General features: G+C 42.0%; 1 protein-coding gene across 1 annotated transcript in view; it reads left to right on the top strand.

Annotated features, from left to right (window-relative positions):
* The window catches only part of LOC149203392 (phosphoenolpyruvate phosphatase-like), a 317,110-nt gene that overhangs the window by 49,596 nt on the left and 243,409 nt on the right, over positions 1 to 24,105 (top strand). The window contains exons 2-3 of the mRNA XM_089401855.1: positions 14,507 to 14,708; positions 16,010 to 16,210. Coding sequence (XP_089257981.1) covers positions 14,517 to 14,708; positions 16,010 to 16,210 — 393 coding nt within the window. The 5' untranslated portion in view covers positions 14,507 to 14,516. The remainder of the gene's footprint in view (positions 1 to 14,506; positions 14,709 to 16,009; positions 16,211 to 24,105) is intronic.

The raw sequence follows: 24,105 nt of genomic DNA, 5'->3' as shown, positions 1-24,105 counted from the left end.
TCAGTCAAAGCATATTGATATCCTGTCACTTTGTCAGAGACTGTGTCCAACAAGGAGATGTACAGTTGAGCTACACTCCTACAGGAGAAGAGGTGGTAGACATCCTTACCAAGGCCCTTGGATAAACCAAGTTTGATTATTTCAGGGAGAAGATGGGGATGATAAAGAATCCATTTCAATAGTAGAAATGGTTATGATGTTATAGTGCAGTAGAAGTCAGCAGTAGCACGATGCAACATGATGAGTAAGAGTTCGTAGTGTAGATGCAGTATTGGGAAGAAGGACCAGCAGCAACACGGATGCAGAGGGAGCCGTAGTACAGGATGCAGCAATGCAGAGGATGTTGGGCGGGAGGCTTAGCATCAACACAGGTACCGATGCCGTATGATCAGAGTAATGCTTAGTGTGGAGTATTACTAGAGCACAGTCCTCGCTAAGAGGAAGTGTTGATTTGGGGTAGCACCGGATGTGCTCTAGCCATGAAAATTGGTGGAGAGGCTAAAGCACATGAGATCTCCAGGACCCAGAAATGGTTTGGGCAAATTCTAACTGGTTTGGGAGATATTAAAATAATTAATATTTTTAATGGAGTTCCTAAGTCTAAACTTAGGAAAAATAAAATATTAATGGGTATTAATATAAAACTGGGTTAGAAGGTTCCAAAAGTCATGGATCAAGCCAAATCTAATCTTAGTCGTTGATTAGAGATTTAATCTTGGCCGTTGAAGGACCAACAAGAAAAGTATAAGAAGAGGCTTGAGGGTCAGTTGGAGGAAACACTGAGGGAGACCAGTTAGTTCGATTTCTAGAGCGAGGTTAGCTGAGAAATTCGAACTAGTGGTTTGGAGAGCAACAGGAGGCAGCAAGTACAGAACAGAGGGTCAGGATCAACACCAGAAGACCAGCACAGAGGCAGAAGAGGTAGACGCAGAGGCAACAACAGACTGCGCAGTCACTAGAGGGCCTGCGTGGGTGACGCAAAGAGGCCTAGGGCTGATGCAGAGTGTCAGAGAGCTACACAGAGGTCAGCGAGGCTGACGCTAGGACTAGGAGAAGTGCTGGAGAATTTTTCTCTCTGTTGGGTAAGCTAGTTTGGCACCCTGATGTACGAAAGAATTGCTGAATAATAAAATCGTCCCTTGCTGCACCGGTTTTCCCACATTGGGTTTCTTCGGGGATTGTTGTCCAAAATAACTGTGTCAATGTGCTGATTCTTGTGCATGTGTTTGTTTCTGAATTATGGTGTGATATCTGCAGCAGAATTTATTTTAATGTTTATTGAAGGAATTTCATAAATAACTTATTGAAAATAAGCAGGGAAAGTAAATCAGATGTTGCAGTGATAGAATTTTCATATATTATACCATGTGAATGTTGGAGCTTGACTACTGCTAGTCTCTGCGTTGACCCTTTGAATCTTCTGCGCTGCTGCTGACCTCTGCTCTGTGCCATCTGCACTGATGCCAACTCTGATTTGTGCTGTTCAGTCTCTGGCGCTCCTAGCCACTGCAATTGTCTCGTTGACACTCCTCGGTACCATCCGACACTAGTCCATCCTGCTACCACAAAACTGGGCTCTCGTAGCAAGGTATTGATTGAAGAGGTGGGCTCCTCAAGGATCTTGCTCATTTGAAGCTTCTTCAAACTACAACTCCAAATCAGCACACCTCCCTCCTGGAGGTATTTCCACTGTCATGGCGAACTCCTCCTCCTTGATCTTCACGGGTGTAGCCTTTGAATCGTGCTTCTCATCTTTGTTCTTCTTCCTGAGAGGACACTGTGTTGCGTAATGATCCATTTCACCACACCTGAAGCACTTTATCTTTGGGACGTCCTTCTTTTGCCTTCGCTGCTCCTGTTGCCCCTTTGATGCAAGGGCTGCATTCTCCTCCTCCTCCTTGGGCTTTGACCCACTGCTGCTGCCTTCGTCAAGCTTACACTTGACTAGATCTCTCCTCAGCTCCTCTTGCTTAAGAGCGGCCCACATCTCACCCCAATTCGGCAAAGTTGCTCTGCCTAGGATACTCTGGACAAAGACTTGCCACTCATTTGAGATAGAATTGAGGGCTAGTCTAACCAACTCGGAATCTTGAGGTGTAGACCCCACAGTTGATAACTCATCTCGGGTCTCCTGAAGCTTCGTGAGGAACGGATCCACACGCTCCCCCTTCTGCATCTGAGTAGATCTCAGTTTTTGCTCTAAGTACATCTTCCTTTTGCTCGGAAGAGCCCTGATATAGCGTAGACAACGCATCCCACATCTCCTTAGCAGTCCCTCTGCTAGCGATGTGACAGACTACATGATCCTTCACTCCGTCAAGGATCATTCTCTTTGCCTTCGCCATTTCTGCCTTGTACTTCTTTAGCGGATCTGCATTTGCAGGCACAACCACCATGCTGTTGACATGTCTTAAGAGCTGCTCATCTAGAAGGAATGACATTCTCGCCTTCCAGATGACGTAGATGGATGCTCCATCCAACCTATCTTGATATCTCAAGCCACTGGTTGCCATTTCTGCCACCAAAACTGTCAAACTGCTCCTCTCTGCTTCTTGTTGTTGCTGTTAGGATATTCCGACACATAGGAAATAGTTAAGTATAACTTGGTCTAGTGTAGAGTTAGGTAAAGTGTGTTTATTTACTATATACTTTTGTAACTTATAATCCGACGGTCACGATATGTTCTAGACATGAAGTGATCTGACGGCTCATTGTCTCCTTGGTATTACCGACACTTGATCCGTTGCTTAACACCCGATTGGTCCATGACCTATATTTAAAGAGCATGGAGGGTCATTTGTAGGGTAACCGTTCATGAGAGAAGCTTATGTAAATTTTCATTCTTTTATTAATAAATTGCCTGAAGTGGCTGCGTTGGTTCAGGCCGTGGACTGTTTCCCTCTTTGAGGGTTTTAACCACGTCAAGAATACTGGTGTATTGATCTGTGATCTGTTTGTGAGCGGTGTCCGCTGGTGTTCTGTTTGAGGAACTTACCCTGTAAATTCCTACATGGTATCAGAGCTATTTGAGGGCCGCATCCGTTGGTGATCCAATTTTGAAGTCGGTACAACTGCATCCGACTGTCGTTTCCTAGATCTACTGTTCTTGACTGCTTTCGGGCCGACAAGACTGCTCTATTGTGTTAGGAGCATCTGTTCCAATGAGGAACCCCTTTCGTTTCATGCGAAAAGGTTTCTGGTAGCCCTAATAACGTAATTTTTAAGATCTGGAGGTATACAATCTTTATTTGCAGTTCTAGCTATTCATCTATTTGTTTATTTTGGTTTATTTAGCTCTCTATTTTTTATTACCGGATCTATACTTTTCATTTTTGCGTATGCTCTTTGCCTCGCGACTCTGTGCAATCTGGGCAAATAAAAAACAGAAAGGAAGGATTTTTCTCATGCGTATGCTCTTTTTTGCCGCGCCTTAGTGTGATCTCGAAAAATCAGAAACATTGAGGAAAATATTTAATTTTCGGCTAAAGCTAATTTCAAGCCATAAGGTTTGTTTTTTTTGTATGTTCGTGTTGGGTTTTGTGGTTTTTGTTTTGTAGGCAAAAAATAGCTTTTTCAAGTAAGTACGCACTCCAAAGCTTCAGTGACTTAAAAAAAAAAAAAAACCCCCTTCCTCTTTTCCAAAAATTACTAACCTTTTAAACTAGCTCACTTGGTCCAAAGTTACTTTATGAGAATAGAGGTTTTGAGTTCAAGTCTTTCTTTTTGTTGAGTTACTTTTCCAAAAAGCACATGTAACTTATGTTTTAAAGTTACTTTATGTAAAAGTGTTCTCACCCATTATAAAAAGTGAGTCACTTATAATCTTAAAGTGTCTTTATCTTTTATTTAAGTTACAATTTAGTGGGTAGCTCATAAAGTACCATTGTAAAAGTGACTTTCACTTGTTTATAAAAGTGAGTCACATAATTTTTTTTTTAAAGTGAGCTAATTAGATTAAGTTTGGAAAGGACGGGGATTTTTTTTTAAATTTAACATTATCATTCATTTCCGCACATTCATGCACTTCGTCGGCATCTTCAACAAATTTTCTTCAAAAAGCCATAACTTCTACATTCAGAAGCCGTTTTTAGAGCTGTTTTTTTTGAATTAGTTTAATTTTTCGAGATCTTTCCATTGGAACACTTAGTTTCAGCATCTACAGCTTCAGTTTCTGTTAAAATGGAAATTCCATGCTAAGTTATTCTTGACCACACCAACTATTTCCAATGGTGGTCCTACATTGTGGATTTACTTAGAAGTAAAGGTCTTTACAGAATAGCCTCAGGCCAAGAAACCAAACCTCAAGATGAACAAGATCAAGCACGTGGGTTGATAGAGATGTCTATTTCTCCAGACCTTAGATTCCATATCGCAGAACTTGATATGCTTAATGAAGCAGTGAAACAACCCATTAAAGTTTTTGGAATAAAAAATGAAATTAGGGCCCATCAACTTGAAAATGAGTTGCTTACGTTAGACCCCAGTAATTTTTCTTCCATTGAAGATTTTTTGTCCAATTTCAAGACCCTTAGACTTCTCTTGGAAGGTGTTAAGATTAAGAAAGAAGATGGTAGCCTTATCTATTACATTCTTACTAAGTTGGGACTAGCGTACTCTGTGTTTGTTTCCACCTTCCATTCTACTAGAGAAACATTTATTTCTCAAGGACAAGACTACAAGTCCCCATCTTTTGATGCCTTTTGTGATTCCTTGATAAGAGAACAAGAAAAACTCTTACATCTTGGTCTTCTTAATTTTGGAAACTCCTTTAAGACAGCCTTAGTCGCCCAGCAGCAACCAAATTCAAAGAATCCTAAGAAGCAGTATCCTAAAAAGAATGGTCCTAAACCAAACAAGGGTCCTAAGAAATTTCAGTCTCAAAATGAAAAATCATTTCAACAAAATGATAAGGCAAATAAAAACAAAGGGAAGAAGATTGCTAGACATTGCCACTTTTGTAATCGAGATGGCCACTTAGAATCCAAATGCTTTAAGAAGATGGAAGCTTTGGAAGCAACAATGAAGAAGCATAACATCCATTTGGAGCACTCTTCAACTTCAACTTCATCTTCATGAATAACACTTTCTGCATGTGGTTGTCAAGCATCTCGGTCTAGTTATGCACTAAATGTATCTTCTTCTTCTCATTCTCATGAATGGCTCATTGATTCTGGAGCTTCTTATCACATGGCAAAAAACAAAGCCATGTTTTCTTCTTTAAATGATTGTAACACCAAAAATATATATGTTGGTGATGATAGATCTCTTAGTGTTGTAGGGACTGGAACTTTTCATCTAGACAATGGTCAATTTAATGATGTATTATGTGTTCCAACCTTATCTTGCAACCCTTTATCTGTATATCAGATAACTCATTCAGGTGAAGGTAAAATTGTTGAATTTTGACCTCACGATGTTGTAATTAAGGACCTAAGAGATCCTAGATAGATTTTAGCTACTGGCATTGTTGATGATTCTACAAGGTTGTATAAGTTTAACAAATTTGGGTCATCAAATCCTCCCTCTGTATTTGTTGCTCATAATGATGAAGTGAGCAAACTTTGGCATGAGCGATTTGGTCACTTAAACTATCGCTCCTTTCAGAATCGATGTAAAGAAAAATATGGTGAAAGGTCTTGCAATGGTATCTTGCAGAGATGGTGTTTGTTCTAGATGTGTAGGAAAACATCATTGGGATAGTTTTGAAAAACATGCCTCTTGGCATGCCTCAGCCCCTTTACAGCTTGTGCATAGTGATTTATATGGCCCACTTCCAGTTGTTTCATTCTCTGGCTACAAGTATTTCTTAAATTTCATTGATGATTTCTCCAGACGCACTTGGGTATACTTCTTAAAACTCAAGAGTGAAGTATTTAACATGTTCTTGGCCTTTGTTGAAAAACAATCTGGACATCAAATTCTTAAGCTAAGATCTGATAATGACGGAGAATATGTTAACAACAAACTCATCAACTTTTGCACTGAGAATGGAATTCAAATGCAACATACTGTTCCATATACTCCACAACAAAATGGTGTAGCTAAAAGGAAGAATCGCACCTTAAAGGAAATGGCTAATTGTATACTTCAATCTAAAGGACTTAGTCTTAATTTTTGGGTAGAAGCAATTAACTGTGCAAATTACATATTAAAACGCACTCCTACTAAGGTTTTAAAGAATATCACTCCAAAAGAAGCATGGAGCTCAATTAAACTAGATGTAAGTCACTTTCGTGTTTTTGGAAGTGAAGCATGGGCCCATATTCCAGATGAGAAACATAAAGCTTTAGAATCTAAGAGTGAAAAATATATTTTTGTTGGATATTCTGAAGATGTCAAAGGATATAGAATTATTACACTTAAGTCCAAAAATGTTATCATTAGAAGAGATTTAAAGTTTGCTGAAAATATATCGGCCTATGAGCCTAGTTCGACGAATGTGCCACCTCTCTCTACCCCTTCTACTTCTGAAAATATTTCTTCTTCAGATGATGATAGTGAGGATGCCAATCCTCCCCCACCTTCTCAGGATCCTCCTTCAGCTCCTCAGTTTCGAAAATGGGTTCGTGCTACTCGGGATGCAGCAGGTGCTCTTGTCGGTGATCCCACAGATCAACGACATACACGTTCTCAGTTTGATAGAGCCTCTTCTTTACTGGATCAAGCTTCAACAAATTATGATCCTGACACCTTTGTAGAAGCTTCAGGCCATCCAGATTGGGATGCAACTATGACTGAAGAATATCGTTCATTATTGGCGAATGATACATGGGATCTTGTTCCTCTTCCAAAGGGACGTAAACTTGTTAGATGCAAATGGGTTTATAGAACCAAGTATGGACCAGATGGAAAAGTTGATAAACATAAAGCTCATCTTGTTGCTAAGGGTTTTTCACAAGTTGAAGGCATTGACTATGCTAAAACCTTCTCCCCTGATGGCAAAATGAACTCTATCTCCCTTGTTCTTTCCCTTGCTGCCTCTTTCAAATGGGAAATCCATCAGATGGATGTTAAATCTGCCTTCTTGCATGGGGACTTACATGAAGAAATCTATATGGAACAACCTACTGGCTTTATACAGACAAATCCAACCTTGTATGTCGGCTTAAGAAATCCCTTTATGGTCTTAAGCAAGCCCCTCCGGCTTGATATGCCAAAATGTATAGCTTTCTTTTAGAAACTGGCTTTTCTAGGTGTCATTCTGACAATACAGTCTACACCAAGAAAGTGGGCAAGTCTCTTATGATTCTTGTTCTTTACGTTGATGATCTTATCCTTACTGGTAGTGATCCCAACCTTATAAACCATGTGAAGTCCAACCTTAAAAATAAGTTCGAAATGACAGAGTTAGGACACTTGCATTATTTTCTTGGTCTTCAAGTCTTGCAATCCAAGGAAGGTATTTCCCTTTCCCAGTCCAAGTATGCCTGTAATCTTCTATGCCATTTTCACATGGAAGACTGTAAGCCAACCCCTTCTCCCTTTCAGTCTGGAGCCAAATTTTCAGTCACTTGTACTTCCCCTGAAGTTGATGCTACCTTATACCGTCAACTTGTAGGAAAACTTTTGTATCTGACCCATACTCGTCCTGACCTTTCCTTTGCTGTTGGCCTTATTGCTCGGTTTATGCAAAACCCACATGAAAGTCATTGGAAATCAGCTAAAAGAATACTTCGTTATAGTGATGATAATATCGGCAAGATATCGCCGATAGGAAAAAATATCGCGATATTTTCGGTGAGCCGAAATATCGCCGAGAAAATATTGCTATATTTTGGCTCCCGAAAATATCGCGATATTTCCGAGATATCGCCGATATCTCAGCAAAATATCACGAGACGATAGAAAATATCATCAGGCAGGTTATTCCGCGACTACAAAAAGGGAAAATCATATTCTTTTTCTTCATTTCTATTTCTGAGTGTTGGAGAAGGAAGGGGAAGAGTTTTGTGGTGGTTGTCAAGGAGGGATTGAGGATTAAACAACGATTATCACCACCAACTAAGATTTTTTTGTGGATCAAATCATCAAAAGATTGAAGAACAGTGAGTCAAACTCCATTTCTTCCATTAACAGGTATGTTCTTAAAAACCCCTATGTTAATGATTTTTTCATAGATTTAGGGTTATGCTTGCTTGCCTCTTTGCCTACCAACATTTTGTTTCTTTGCTTTTTTTCCATTTGCTATGATTTTCATGCCCATGAGCCAATGCAAGGGTTTTCTCCATATTTGGACAACAAGCTTCATTTTTTTTTCAACTTTCTTATGCACCCTCTTATTGCCATTTTTCATTCACATTGCAAAATGCAAATAATGTAGTAATTTTTTTAAAATGAGGTGGTTATTACTTATTTTTTTATGTTGGGGGGTTTAATGCCAATTTTTTGTTTCTTTTGTGCCCTAGGTTTGAATTAGTTCACTACAAATGTCAAATATGCCAAAAGCCTTGGACCCATTTTGCGAGTATGGGGAGCTTGTTGGTGGGGCAAATCGGGCATATATATCATGCAAATTGTGTGGAACCAAGATGTCAGGAGGGTTTACGTGATTGAAATACCATCTGGCTAGACTCCCTGCACATGATGCAGATGTAATGCCTTGTATGGCTGCTAGTGTGGAGGTTATACAAAAAGCTCTTGAAGCAATTGTTGAACAAGACAGAAAGATAGCTGTTAGGGAGAGGGCACTGGTCTCAGATGGCTAGTTGCTAGGTTTATTTGTTTTGCTACATATAAGTTTCTAATTCATGATGATGAGATACTTTTATATATGTGATGTTATTTTGTTTGAGTCCTTGAGTGGACAATTTTCAGGGATCAACAGGATATGTGATGTTATTTTGTTTAAGTCCTTGATTGGACAATTATCAAGGATCAACAAGATTTGGTATCGCCTTTGAAGTTTGATGTATAATTTCTATTTGACATCATATATTTCAGTGCATTCTTCATACTTATGTGCCAATGTGTTTAGTTCATGTTGTTATTGCTTTATCGGTTTAAAAATCTGAAAAAACTGAATATATTATGCATTTTTTATGCTTGCCGATATTCTCTGATATTGCCGATAAGATGTTTTCTAGACCCTCGCCGATATTTTGCCGATACCGATATTTTCAACACTGCTTTGTTATGTTCGAGGTACAGTTCAGTTTGGGATTCATTACAGTGTAGAAGCATCTCCTCTATTGGTTGGTTTCACTGATTCTGATTGGGCTGGTGACCCTGATGATCGGAAGTCTATTGCAGGTCATGTGTTCAACTCTTGGTTCAGGACCTATTACATGGGTTTGCAAGAAACAAAGTGCCATTTCCCTTTCTTCAGCAGAAGCAGAGTATCGTGGTGCCGTAGAAGCTAGTAAGGAAGCCCTGTGGCTTCGTCAGATCCTGTCAGAGTTTGGCTTTCAGCAGCAACATTCGACTACACTTTGGTGTGATAATGAAAGTGCCATTCAACTATGCAAAGATCCAGTCCAACATCAGCGCAGCAAACACATTGAACTACACATGCACTTCATGAGAAAGCTCATTCATAACCATGTTCTTGAAGTGCAATATTGTTCAACAAATGATCAAGTTGCAGACATCTTTACAAAGGCTCTCGCGGAGGCGAAGTTTACTAAAGTTCGATTTATGGTTGGAGTTCAGGAAGTTGTCACTAAGGGGGGATAGGCTCTAATGCCTCCTTCCTTCTCCTATTGTGTCATATTTGTACATCCTTCAATCCTATCCCAAGTTGTTCTTAAGGGGGGATTCTAGGATATTCCGACACATAGGAAATAGTTAAGTATAACTTGGTCTAGTATAGAGTTAGGTAAAGTGTGTTTCTTTACTATGTACTTTTGTAACTTACAATCCGACGGTCATGCTATGTTCTAGACATGAAGTGATCCGACGGTTCATTCTCTCCTCGAGATTACCGACACTTGATCCGTGGCTTAACACCTGATTGGTCCATGACCTCTATTTAAAGAGCATGGAGGGTCATTTGTAGGGTAACCGTTCATGAGAGAAGCTTATGTAAATTTTCATTCTTTTATTAATAAATTGCCTGAAGTGGCCGCGTTGGCTCAAGCCGTGGACTGTTTCCCTCTTTGAGGGTTTTAACCACGTCAAGAATACTAGTGTATTGATTTGTGATCTGTTTGTGAGCGATGTCCTTTGGTGTTCTGTCTGAGGAACTTACCCTGTAAATTCCTATAGTTGTTGCTCAGCCAATAGGAAAACAAACTTCTTGGCGGGAAGTCTTCTGAGGAAAAATTCCCTCACAGTGCTTCTCTTCTCTTTTGATGTCTTTCTCCCCAACAAAACGGCTTGCAGAAAAACTGCGTCCCACCAACTCTTCCTCACGCTGAGGCTTCGACGCTGCTCCCTTTGCCACGACAAAATTTCGATTTGGAAGCCCTTCTCTTTATCAACTCACTCAGAGAGAGACTGCCTTGAAATTTAGCCCTCTGGATAGGACTGCACAAACCCCTCTAGGGATTCGAACTGTTGCCTCCTGCAACTTTTTCGACCTCCTTTTCTGCTCAGCGCTAGGTTATCTGGCACTGTTCTTCTTGCTTCACCTGCACTCGCTCTGATACCATGTGAAAATTCCTTAAACCTGGGAATTCCTATTGCAACACTGATGATATATCTTCTACTTATTAGATTTACATGAACAAGTTATTTACAGTTTCCTACGACAAACATCGAAATACATATGCTGCAGCCTACACCAATTAAATAATATGCCGAAACAAGAAACTGAACAATAGAGAAAGATGCACGTAAGTGACAATTGTTTTTGGACAAACGTCCTCGGAAAAACCCAATGCGGGAAAACCGGTGCAGTAGATTTGAGGGTTTTTATTATTAAGCTGAAGTATTTCTGAATACACTACTGGATGCCCTCCCGACAATCCAGTTACAGAGAAAATCACTTAGCAAAAGAAACTAGTGAGATTACCTCGCTTTACACTGCAAGTCCTGATTGATCTGACAGCTAAACTGCGAGTTCCTCGCCTACTTCTGAGCTGACCCTGCGTGGGCCTCGTGTCAGCCTCTAAGTCCTTGCGTCAGCTCAACTGGGAATTGATTTTCCCTCAAAAGCCTTTTCCAGCCCTCCTGGCTCAGAAACGTCAGCTTCCTTAGCAAATTCGGACCTCCGCGCAAGAAGCTACTGTGCTGCTCTGCGTGGGGCCTGCGTGAGCCCTTCCTGGCTCTATGTCACCCTCTCTACCTTCTGTGCTACCTCCTCTGTGTCTCTCTGCCTGGGGCCTGCGTGAACCCTTCCTGGCTCTATGTCACCCTCTCTACCTTCTGCGCTGCCTCCTCTGTGTCTCTCTGCCTCTCTGTTAAGTATCCTTGGCTCCTGAGAAGATACTCTAGCTGAAACTCCCTCTGCCCTTCTCTGCAAAAGCTCACGTTGAATTTCTCTTTCGACAGCTGCTCTGCTTCAGAAATTCGATCTTCTGAACTCTCTGTGTGTCTTCCAAATGACCCTCAAGCTTCCTTAAAAAATCTCCTCGTTGACATTCAACGACCCAGATTAGAAGCTAATCAATGACTAAGATTATTTCTGCTTGATCCTCGTCTTCTTCTAGAAGTTACGCCTTGTCACCCACAGTTAGATTAATACCCATTAATTATTTTATTTTCCTAAGTTTAGACTTAGGGTCCTATTAAAAAATAATTAATTATTTTAATAAAACTATTTCTGTTTGGAATTTTCAAAAATGCTTTCTAGGTTCTTTGGAATACATGTGCCCAAGCCTCCTTGCAAAATTTGAGACATAGAGCACATCCGATGCTACCAGAAATCAACATTTCAATGTTTTTTTTCACATTCTTTGCGACTTGCTTGGTCTTTAGGATTTTTTTCCTTACAATCATAATTGAGAGTTGAATTTAATCAGAATTTAATTGCACTCAAGTTTGTCCATTCTAATTTTTGGTAATTAGAATCAGAGGCCATATAGCTCTATAAGAAAGGGTCATTTTACTATTTTTACTGTTAGTTTTTGGTAGCATCGGAAGTGCTCTAGCCTTGAAAATTGGTGGAGAGGCTAAGGCACATGAGTTCTAAAGAACCCAAAAACCATTTGGGGAAATTCCATCCGGATTGTATTTTATTAAAATAGTTAATATTTTTAATGGAGTTCCTAAGTCTAAACTTAGGGAAGTTAAAATATTAATGGGTATTAATCAAAATATGGATGAGAATGATCTAGAATGCAGATCAAGTCATGTTTTAATCTTAGCCATTGTTCAGAGACTTAATCTCGGTCGTTGAAGACTAAACAAGAAAAGTATAAAATGGAGGCTTGGGGTTCATTTGGAAACACACACAGAGAGATTGAGGAAATCGAATTTTGAGGTGAGAAGATCTCAAGAGGAAAATTGATTGGGAGATCTTGCAGTTGAGGGCCAATGAGAATCCGGAAGGACTTTATGGAGAACACTGACAAAGAGGCGGAGAGAGCTTGCAGAGAGGCAGTGCAGTCGCTGGGAGAGCTGATGTTGGGCCAGTTTGGGCCCACGCAGTCTTGACGCAGAGCGAAAAGGGCCAGTGCAGAGCAAAAACGCTGCTTGTCACGCAAAATCCAGAACAACCGGAACTGTCGAGAAGTGTTGGAATAGTCGGGAGAGCTGACGCAGAGGGCAAAGAAGGTGATGTAGGGTTGACGCAGAACCAACGCATAAATAGCCGGGGTTAGCCAGTCTTGTGCTGGATCAGCTAAAATTCTGGCGGGTGAAGTGAGGTAAAATTCACTCAGATTTTCTGCCAGTATTTTCTCTCTAAAGGATTGCTACAGAGAGCATCCTAGATTTGTATTCAGATATTTCTCTTGCATAATAATAAACCCTCAGAATTGCGGCACCGGTTTTCCTGCATTGGGTTTTTTCAGCGACTAGTGTGTCCTATGTATCTTGTTCCTTGCTCTGTTTTCTGTTTTATGAGATCACATATTTAATTAGTGTAGGTTGCAAAAGTAATTTGCTTCAGTATTCAGAAGAATGACTTGGTTAATGTATGTTAAAAACTCAAGTAGGTGAAGTAGATTCAGATTTGCTGCAGTAGGGGTTCCTTCGAGTGTGGGAATTTTCACATTTATTATTCATGATTTTTATTCAGCAACCCTCCATCATTTTTTCTTGCAAGTCTGCCAAAGTGCGGAGGGGTTTCCCTTTTCAGTCTTCCCAAGCTCATGCCATCAAATTTGGAGAACAATCTCTCCAGCAATTATATTTGGAGAACTCCTAAGTGATTAAATTCAGAGACCTCACAAGCGATTAATTTCAAGGAGCTCACAAGTGATTATAATGAAAAACTATATATAATAATACACACACTCACAAAATTGGTTTGAATAGACTGTTTCAAGGTGGAATTCATTGTTCACTGTGAGCTCTCCAGTTTTATTCTGCCTAAGGTTTGAGTCTAAGTCCTATTGGGCTTCCATTGGCTACTGTGGTTGTTGGTTGAGCTACTCTCCATCCAGATATTCTGGGAAAGAATGGGGGATCCCAGTGGGCTAGCTTGAGTGGTTGAATGTTTGAGTGCTTTAAGCTTCATGCTGGTGCTCTTGGGCCCATTTCCCCGTGCCAGCTGCCTCTGTTGCGTGCCTCACTTGATGTACCTACTGGGTTAGGCACATAAGATAGATATGTGATACACACTCCTAGTGCCTGATACTCACACTTTTATTTGACCCCATATCCATGAACCCTGGCTACTCAGTATTTACATCCCACATTTCATGCCTCTGAATCAAGTCCTATTTACACAACTCCTTCACTGCCAACCTGGAGAACATTCCCTTTTTGAAGCACCAAATGCCACACCTTCTAAAGTCCCACCCTCTGCACAGGCCTTGATAATTCCAAGAGAGATGACTGGAGAGTATTTGCCATGCCTTCCAATGTTCTGCAAAACCAAGGAGGCCCAAGGAGCCCTGAGTCAAATAATAAATATCAGTGGCATCAAAAACCACATTTGCCAATGTTAGTTGGGCCGTCATTCCATTCTCTTGTCTAGCTGTTTGAATTCTAAATCGGATTAAACCTGCCATGTTGCACTATCACTTTGAGTTCTAATCATTGATTTAGCTGCCATTGCTACTCTATAAAACTGTATGTCATCCATCCTACTCCACTTTGGTACTTTTCTAAGGGGAAAATGTTCCAAGTTAACAAGGGAAGTCACGTTTTTATCTCTGGGTTTTCTCCGTAAATAAATCGGCATAATCCTTTCCAATGTTAGAATTCTGGCCCATTTGGAAACAAGCAAGACAGCTAGTAAACGTATCCAGTTGCCAAGATGCAAGACACCACCATAAGCTTTCATGCTGATGTCTACATTTTCTTTTCAAGGCTCCAATATTTCTAACTTCTTTTTCGGTTGCAAGTCTTTTTAACATCTTTGCTAAATACTTTCTATCAACATTGTCAGCATGATGAAATTATTTTATTTATTTTTGTGCCCATTGATTCTAAATCTGACACTTGATGGATATTACAGGTAGCCAATCATGTCATACTCTAGAGATTTCACAAGGCTTCTGCAATTGCTTTTGACCTTATTTGTGGTGCTGCTTTCTCATTCGAGGGATATAAATGCTGGGCTCACCAGCACTTATGTTCGCCCTCAGTGGGCATCTACTGATATGCCCCTTGATTATCCAGCATTTGCAATACCTAATGGTTACAATGCTCCAGAACAGGTATATGTTGGAGAGCTAACATATCTCTGCATTGCATGAATACAAGGGTCATATTTGTGCACCATGATTTTATCTTTTACAATATTTCTTTTATTCAAGTGTATAGTGTGCTTAACTTTGGAGGAATAGCTTTGTCAATGTAACTCAAAAGTCCTTCCTCGTAGAGTTAAAAAAAAATGTTATTTAGTTAATATACGGACAAAGTGTTTATTGATATAAGAATTTTAAGCTGAGGGCAAAGTCCTATGCGTTGTCATCAAAGACTTCAAGTTATGAACTTAGGTTGGTTCTCAGCAATCGTCTCATTATGTCAAATATATCAGAAAGTATGACTTGATGCTATTGTTAGGACTGTTGTATTCTATTTTTTTCCTCGGAAATAGGACTGTTGTATTCTATTGTTAAGGGTGTTATTACAAATGTTGAACGTATTTAGGATGATTTATTTTTCTTATCTTGGATACATATCTTTTTTTCAACTAACGGAAATACTTACGTGATAGATATTATTTGAATTTTATCGAAGTTTGTAGTTCATTATTTCCAAATTCTATTTATTTTTGGCTTCTATCTACAATGAAGTGTGAACCTATGACTAGCGTGTTACTAGAATGCTTGGGCCAACCTCAAACATAGCCATTCTAAATACTTCAGATTGCCTTGGAGGTTTAATGCGTGAACCAAGAAATGAAAGTTGGCTGCCAGATTAGTTGTCAATGTTGTCAAACATAAGAAACTTTATGTATTGAATATCATCAGCTTGCTAATCTACAAAAATCACTGACACGGGGGTAATTAGCTCGCACGTATGTGTCAATACTAAATAGTGTATTTGTCCATGTACATCGGTTAATTAATTCACACACGTGTCATTATTGTACATATGTGCATTATGTGTCATGTACATTCGTGACTCAATGTGTTCCCAATATAGATGAAACAGCACACATGATACAAATGCACACTAATGACACATACATATGTGCATAATTAACGCATGCCTTGTAATTATTACATGACCCTTGTAATGCATTCCTGCTGTTATTACTTGTATATAACTGTGGTACTTAAGTAATGGCTAACGATAATCGTTTACTATTGTTGAATGGAGGTCTTCTACTACAATTCTTTGCTTTATAACACTCAATTCTTGTGCAACCATTACCCTAAATTCAGAGTTTTAGCAAATAGTGTACATGTGTTAGTACAAAAGAATGGTTCTAGAGTGTTTGTTTCTTGAATTTTAGCGTTCTACTTGACAAACCTAACCATCTGGGAACCATGGCATGGTATCTTAACAGGTGCATATAACTCAAGGTGATTATGAGGGTAAGGCAATTATTGTGTCTTGGGTGACTCCTGCAGAGATTGGATCCAGTGAGGTGTTTTATGGCACAACAGAGCATAATTATGATCATTCTGCAGAAGGCTCAGTAACACAATACACATTTTACAACTATACGTCTGGTTTCATTCATCATTGTCTTATTGATGGCCTTGAGGTATCGTATTGCCCTTGATATGATTATATGCTTTTATACTTTTATTATCATTCTAGAAGGATCGTTCTTAAGAGTACTGTAAATTATTGCACATACTACAATAGGAAAAATGAAGGTGACTATAAATGGCAGGAAGAAATAAACTAACTAAAATAAATCACTGTTTAGACAAAGTAAAAAAGAATGAGATAAAGAAACATTATTGCTTTATTTTTAATGATCTATTACAACCTATACATTACATATATACCGGAGGTTTTATCACCTAGGTTATCCAGTAATTGGGATATGAATCAGATGTTCCACCAAACCAGCCCCTCAGCCTTTTCCCTGGTGATGGTTTGAGTCGAATATGTATAGTGATCATCCTCATCATCCACCTAGTGAGAATCCAAATCAGAAGGGCTGGTCCATGCCTTGGTAGATCGAATCGAAAAATTGCATGGTCTATGCAATTGTTACAACATCGATTGAGGGAGGTCCTTATGCTCGGACCTTGGAACATGCAATACTCTCTTATTTCTGTTGGGTCTCAGCCAACCAGACAGATGGAATAACTGCTGGCAGGAACAGGATCATCCTATCCCGTTCCTTCTCAATACTCATCAAAATTGTATTGCTGTGTTAGAAAAAAGCGAGCTACAATGGTTGCATCCTAATTAACCCAGTCATGTCCTTTCTCAAATGTATTAGTCAGGGGGTGCAGCTACACAATTTTGGCATCATTTTTGGCTTAGGAAGAGGACCCCACACGTAGAACTTAGGAACTATAGGCAATTCGACTTTATTTCTGGCAGCTAGTGGAATGTGGGGGCCACCCACATGAATAATTCGAACTTGGCCATTGCATGAGTTGGAGGGAATCGAATTAGTGGAAGGAGGGGCCCACATGAGGCTAAGGGGGCCCAAGGTGATAAAAGAGGAAGGAGCTCTCATTTTGCAGCATCTTGATCATTTTACAAACAAACTTACCTTTGTACGCTCTGCTGCTTAGCGAGTCTACCGGCTGTTTAGCCACGAATCTTCTGCAGGGGAGATTCAACCTCTACTTCGGGGGACTATCTGTGCCCGCCCTAGGGAGGTTGTTCCATAGAGATTTCAGGGGTTCCAGCATTAACATACACTTCATCCAGCCACGCAGAAGAGACTGCGTATTTTCTGGGCAGCCAAAAACACGCAGGAGGGGATTGAGCCAGCCAGGGGGTCCATATCTTGCTGGGAGTTTCGGGGTTGGGAAGGCTGTTGGGTGAGGACAATTTCGCTGAGTTTTGCAGTCAGCTAGTCAGGGGTTATAGTAGTACGAATTTTTGGGCAAAGGGATTGCGCAGAGGCCTTTGGCAACAAACTCGTGGTGCTTGAGAGAGTAGTCAACTGGGGAGCAAGGAGTCAGTTAGCACAGGTGGACCCAACATTCTAGGGGTGTTTTCAGAGGGATTTGCAGGTTGTTTCCTACAAGTCGAATTTGGCAGTAGCCGCTGGCGAGAGGCTCCAAGGAGGCCGAAAATCCAAGATCAAAACTAGAGAAATTCCCTTCTGGTTTTTTTTTGGGTTTTGTCCAAGGAGTCCGAGGCTGAAAGGATATAATTTTTTGGGCACATTCCAGCAGGCCGAAGTTTAGCAAGACAACAGTGTTACTGGAACAACGCAGTGCAGAGTGGTGCAACAACTAGGTAGCCTTCAGCTCAGCTATTCCATCACCTGGGTTTGGTCCAACTTGTCCTTGAGACAAGCCCAGGTGCACCATCTCATTTATATTGTACCTATGCTCTCAGATTTTATAATATATGGCTCAACAGTTCCAGATTTACAGTGTTTTATGGATGTATAATGCATGTTTTTAATTTTATGCTGCTGCACTGTTTATTTGTTTAAAATATCACTCATATTCCTACTTAGGAACATTACAATGGTATCAGAGCCTAGTTCTTGGCTCAGCTGTGGGGTTTGTTTCCTATGAGAGGAGAAGACCAGGAGAACATCACTTACCGGAGGCAGAGGTACAGGAGCAGAGAAAGGGAGTTAGAAATTACACTAGATACAGAGGAAAGAGGGAAAGCAGTGGCCGGAGAGGAGGAAATGGCAGAGCCCAAGAGCAGGGAGGAGATGGCTTTCGATAGCCTCTTGAGGGCCTTGAGTGACTTGGCCAAGGGGCAGAAAGACATGTTGGAGGAGATCAAATCACAGAACAGAGACAGGGCCACACCTAGAGGGTTTTTATGTGGAGAAACTTCTGGGGCTTCTCAGCCTTTCGATCACCCCTCACCAGCAGTGCAACGCCCTTCAGTTAGTGTGCCAACTAGGGCTACACTACCCTCTTTCGTGCCAATGGCACAAATCGAACCAGCAAGGGAGGAAGACACTCCCCAGATGGGGGATTACTTTAGAGAGTGGCAGGTGATGGACGAAGATTTCAAAGAAGCCCTCTCCTTCAGAGATTACTGCAAGCTCAAGCAGAGTGAGAGGAACAAGGGGTATGGAGGACAAGGGACCCAAAACTTTGAGTTGCAGAGAACCATAGGCAGGTTGTATTTCCCTACATTTGATGGCACTGCCAAGTGCAGAACCAGGTCTTGGGTTGAAAAGATGGACGCATACTTTCAGCTCAACCAGATGACAGAGCAGGAAGCCATTAAGATGGCAGCGCTGCACTTGGAGGGGGAAGCCCATGACTGGTGGTTTCACGGCTTGACCACTTTGGGGCATGCCTAGATATTTTCTTATGAGGACTTCACCCGGAGGGTGGTGGAGCGATTTGATCAGAGGGATCCAGATTCCAGAGGCATATTTCAGGGAACTGACACAACTGCGCCAAACAAGCAACCCAAAGCAGTACTTCTCAGATTTTCTGCATGTCAGTGATGGTCCCTGATCTGTCCGAGGCAAGGAGGGTATACATCTTCATTGAGGGCTTGCTTGAGCCTCTGCATGGGCTGGTGAAGTCACACATACCCTCCACGCTGCAGGAAGTGGTGGTGTGTGCCAGAGATTTACGGGGGGCCATCCCCAAGACCAGAGCGCCATTTCCTGCACGAACCCCTTTTCTACAGAAGGGGCATGAGACTAGACCCGCACCACCGAGGACCACACAGGGGAGGGGGCAGCTAGATGAGGAGACACAAAAGGACCTCCAAAGGAGGAAGCTATGCTTCACATGCAGAGAGCCCTGAGCACTTGGCCATAGGTGCACTAAAGGTAGAGCACGTTATATTGAGGCCTTTTCTGACAGTGACCAGGAGGACGAGGTGGAGTAGGATTGTGGTGGGACAGATGGAGAGAGTCTGGCGGACAGAGGGCCACCACCACGACCTCCACAGGGAGGGGCATCTCTTGCCTCATCAGGAGGAGTCCTTGCTTATTTATGTGGGATTCCTAAGTTTTTGACACTCAGGATCAGAGGTACGGTACAGGGACAAAGGGTGTCGGTGCTGGTGTGTTGATTTGGGTAGCACTGGATGTGCTCTAGCCATGAAAATTGGTGGAGAGGCTAAAGCACATGAGATCTCCAAGACTTAGAAATGGTTTGGTAAAATTCCACCCGGTTAGAGAGATATTAAAATAATTAATATTTTTAATGGAGTTCCTAAGTCTAAACTTAGGAAAATTAAAATATTAATGGGTATTAATATAAAACTGGGTGAGATGGTTCTAAATGATATGGATCAAGCCAAATCTAATCTTAGCCATTGATTAGAGATTTAATCTCGGCCATTGAAGACTCAACAGAAAAAGTATAAGAGGAGGCTTGAGAGTTAGTTGGAGACACACCAAGTTGATCAGTCAGTTCGATTTTCTAGAGCGGGGTTTGCTGAGAGAAATCAAATCAGTGATCAGAGTTGCAAGGAGGGGCAGTGAGTGCATAGCAGAGAGGCAGAGATAGTGCCGAAGGATCAACGCTGAGGCAGAGAAGGCTGCGCAGAGCCGGCAAGAGCCACGCAGAGGGCTAGACGGATTGCGCAGAGGCTACCAGGGCCTGCATGGGTGACGCAGAGGGCCAGAGAGCCAGCGCAGAGCATTAGAAGGCTGACGTAGAGGGTTCCAGGATGATGCAGAGGCCAGGAGGGCTGACACAGAGCCTCAGAGAGGCGTCAAAGAGATTTTCATGGAGCAGACTTGGCGAATATCTGCTTTCGAAGAGAGGTATTACTGCCAGATTGATTTCTTTGTAGGGTGAGCCAGTTTGGCACCTAGTTGTACTCAAGAAGTGCTGCTCAATAATAAAACCCTTAGAACTGCTGCACCGTTTTCCCAAGTTGGGTTTTTCCGGGGACAATTGTCCAAAAATAATGGTGTCCCTTGTGTGTTTGTCTATTTCTTTCATTTGATGATCTGTAGATGGTTGAGAGTTTGTGTTTATTTTCAGTATTTATATGGTTAAATAACTTCTTAAGAAATTAAACAAGTAGGTGAAATAAACCAAATAGTGTAGGAAGAATTTCTAACAGGTTAGACTTAGAAATTTCAACATGGTATCAGAGCATTGCAGATCACAGGAAAACTAAAGGCACCAGCTGAATCAGAGAATTTGCAACAGAAACAGTTGTCTCGAGAGACAGAAGTTGTTCTTAAGCAGAAAGCAGCAGAGAAGGAGTGACGTAGAGGGCCTGCGTCATCATTTCGAGCTAGAGAAAGGGTCAGCGTAGAAGCAATGAGAGGCAGAAGAGGTTCACGAAGAGCCACGTCATCTTGCTCAGCCAAGCAGGAGTGACGCAGTTGGCCAGAGGAGCGATTTAGCCACTGTCGGGATTGCGCAGAGCCAAGAGGCTCAGTTTCTTCAGCTGCTGGGGCCTAGGGTGCTATGAGCAGATTGTGGAGTGTGAAGTTGGTGGGGTGTTGTTGCTGTCGAAGCAGAACAATACCTAATGAGATAGAACCAAGGTAGAGGGAATCGCTACCTAGGCGGATTTCTAGCCAAGAAATCTAGATCAATATTGCAGGAGCAAAGGGATCGGAGAGGAGCGGTTCGATAGTTGGCAGGAGGATTTCCAGAGGGAAATCGAGACTCAGAGGGAGTCGAGGAGAGGATTTCCAGGAGGGAAATCGAGACTCAGAGGGAGTCTAAGAGAGAACTTCCAAGAGGGAAGTAGAGACTCAGAGGGAGTCGAAGAGAAGAGCGGAGATGGCAATGAACGGACTGAGGGATCAGGACAGGTTGGACGGAGCATCCAACTTTGTCATCTGGAAGGCCAGGATCCTGTCTATTTTGGATTGACATCGCCTTGAGAATCGTGGCTATCATAGTCGACCTAGCTCATAATGAAAGGTATGAGGATGCAATGGCCAAGGCAAAGTGCATAATCCTTGATGGGGTCAAGGATCATGTAGTTCAGCATGTTGCCGAGAAGAATACAACAAAGGAGATGTGTGATACCTTGATGACAGTGTATCAAGGCACTTCCTTGCAGAGGAAGATGCTACTTGAGAATCAACTGCGGCCGTGTCAGATGCAGAAGGGGGAGCAAATAGATCTATTCCTCAGCAGGTTGTAGGAGATTCGGGACCAACTTACTTCCATAGGGGCCACGCTGGATCAGTTGTTCATGGTGAGGACTGCCTTGAATGCAGTCTCCAAGGAGTGGGAGACATTCGTCTAAAGCATTTTGGGCAGAGCGAATCTTTCATATTAGGAAGAGATGTGGGCAACTCTTCGCCAAGAAGAGATCAGACGGCTGACCAAGACGGGAAGTAGCAGCAAAGGAGGATGAATCAAGAAAAAGGAGGAAGAGGATGCGGCTCTGGCATCTATGGGACAACAGGGGAAGAGGAAGAAGAAGGACATCTCTAAGATAAAGTGCTTCCATTGTGGGGAGTTGGGTCATTATGCAACCCAGTGTCCCAAGAAGAAGAATAAGGGAGAGGTTTTTGACTCCAAGGCAACGTCAGCTAAGGCGGAGAAGGAAGTGGAGACTGATGACGACTGTGCCATGAGTGCTCATGCACCTTTAGAGAAGAGGTGGGGTGACATCGAGCTACAGTCAGGAGGACTACAGGAGATGAGGGGCAGGATCCTTGAGGTACCCAAACTCTTGGATCATATCCGGCTATGAGAGCTCCGAGTGACAGTAGCAGGATGACGGATGTCGGTAGAAGCAAGATGTAGATACAGCGGTAGAACAGTGCTAGAGTGCATGGATCTGTAGCAACGTAGAGAAGGTTGCAGCGGTGTGAGAGGCACAAAGCAAGTTGCAGTAGTGCAGGAAGGCACAAAGGTGTTTGCAGCAGTGCGAGAGGCACAAAGTTATTGCAACAACATAGAGGGAGCACAGGATAGCAACAGAGAGAGCTTCAACATCAGGAGGGTTTCTAGCCTGACAAGGATGTCAATAGTTAGGTAGATTAGTTACCAACGTCTCAGTAACTGAGTTGCAGTGCAACAGTAGCAGTGGTAGTGCTATAGGCAGCACGATGCAACATGATGAGAGAGGGTTGCAGTGCAGATGTAGTGTTGGGAGAAAGGACCAGCAACAACACAGATGTAGAGGGAGCTGCAATATAGATGTAGCAATGGCAGTGGCAGAGCCATGGGTAACAGTACAGGAGGCAACAGTGCAGAGGATGTTGGGCAGCAGGCCAAACATCAGCATAGGTATAGGTACCAGATGATCAGGGTGATGTTCAGTTGTGGAGCATTACTAGAGCACATTTCTCGCTAAGAGGGAGTGTTGATTTGGGGTAGCATCGAATGTGCTCTAGCCATGAAAATTGGCGGAGAGCCTAAAGCACATGAGATCTCCAAGACCCAGAAATGGTTTGGAGAAATTCCACCTGGTTAAAGAGATATTAAAATAATTAATATTTTTAATGGAGTTCCTAAGTCTAAACTTAGGAAAATTAAAATATTAATGGGTATTAATATAAAACTGGGTGAGAAGGTTCCAAATGACATAGATCAAGCCAAATCTAATCTTAGCCATTGATTATAGATTTAATATCGGTCGTTGAAGACTCAACAAAAAAAGTATAAGAGGAGGCTTGAGGGTCGGTTGGAGACACACCAAGTTGATCAGTCAGTTCGATTTTCTGGAGCGGGGTTTGCTAAGGGAAATCGAACTAGTGATCAGAGTTGCAGCGAGGGGCAATGAGTGCATAGCAGAGAGGTAGAGATAGTGCGAAGGATCAGTGCTGAGGCAGAGAAGGCTGCGCAGAGCCAGCAGGAGCCACGCAAAGGGCCAAAGGGATTGCGCAAAGGCTACCAGGGCCTGCGTGGGTGAGGAAGAGGGCCAAAGAGCCAGTGCAAAGCATCAGAACGCTGACACAGAGGCTAGGAGGGCTGACGAGGGCTGACGCAGAGCCTCAGAGAGGCGTAAGAGAGATTTACGTGGAGCAAACTTGCCAAATATCTGCTTCCGAAGAGAGGTATTACTGCCAGATTGATTTCTCTGTAGGGTGAGCCAATTTAGCACCCATTTGTACTCAAGAAGAGCTGCTTAATAATAAAACCCTCAGAACTGCTGCACCGATTTTCCCAAGTTGGGTTTTTCTGGGCACGATTGTCCAAAAATAGCGGTGTCTCATGTGTGTTTGTCTTTTTCTTTCAGTTGATGGTCTGTAGATGGTTGAAACTTGAGACTGCATTTGTGTTTATTTTCAGTATTTATATGGTTAAATAACTTGTTAAAAATTTAAACAAGTAGGTGAAATAAACCAGATAGTGCAGGAAGAATTTCTAACGGGTTAGATTTAGAAATTTCAACATGGTGGACAGTGGGGCTACCCACAACTTCATAGATGCATAGCTGGTCTAGAGGAGGAGCCTCACCACAACAACGTTTGAGGGGTTCTCTGTGCTAGTACCAGGTGACCGTACCATTCAATGTACCAGATACGTGCCCTCCTTGACAGTAGTTATGGGAAACTACTCGATGACGGACGACTTCTTTGAGGTCGATGTGCCAGAC

The sequence above is a fragment of the Pinus tabuliformis genome, chromosome 2_1 (genome assembly GCF_031772625.1).
Source record: "Pinus tabuliformis cultivar Carrire ecotype Pingquan chromosome 2_1, CPIR1, whole genome shotgun sequence".
Taxonomy (NCBI): domain Eukaryota; kingdom Viridiplantae; phylum Streptophyta; class Pinopsida; order Pinales; family Pinaceae; genus Pinus; species Pinus tabuliformis.
The sequence above is the reverse complement of the archived record's forward strand: the minus strand, read 5'-3'. Positions and strand labels throughout refer to the sequence as shown.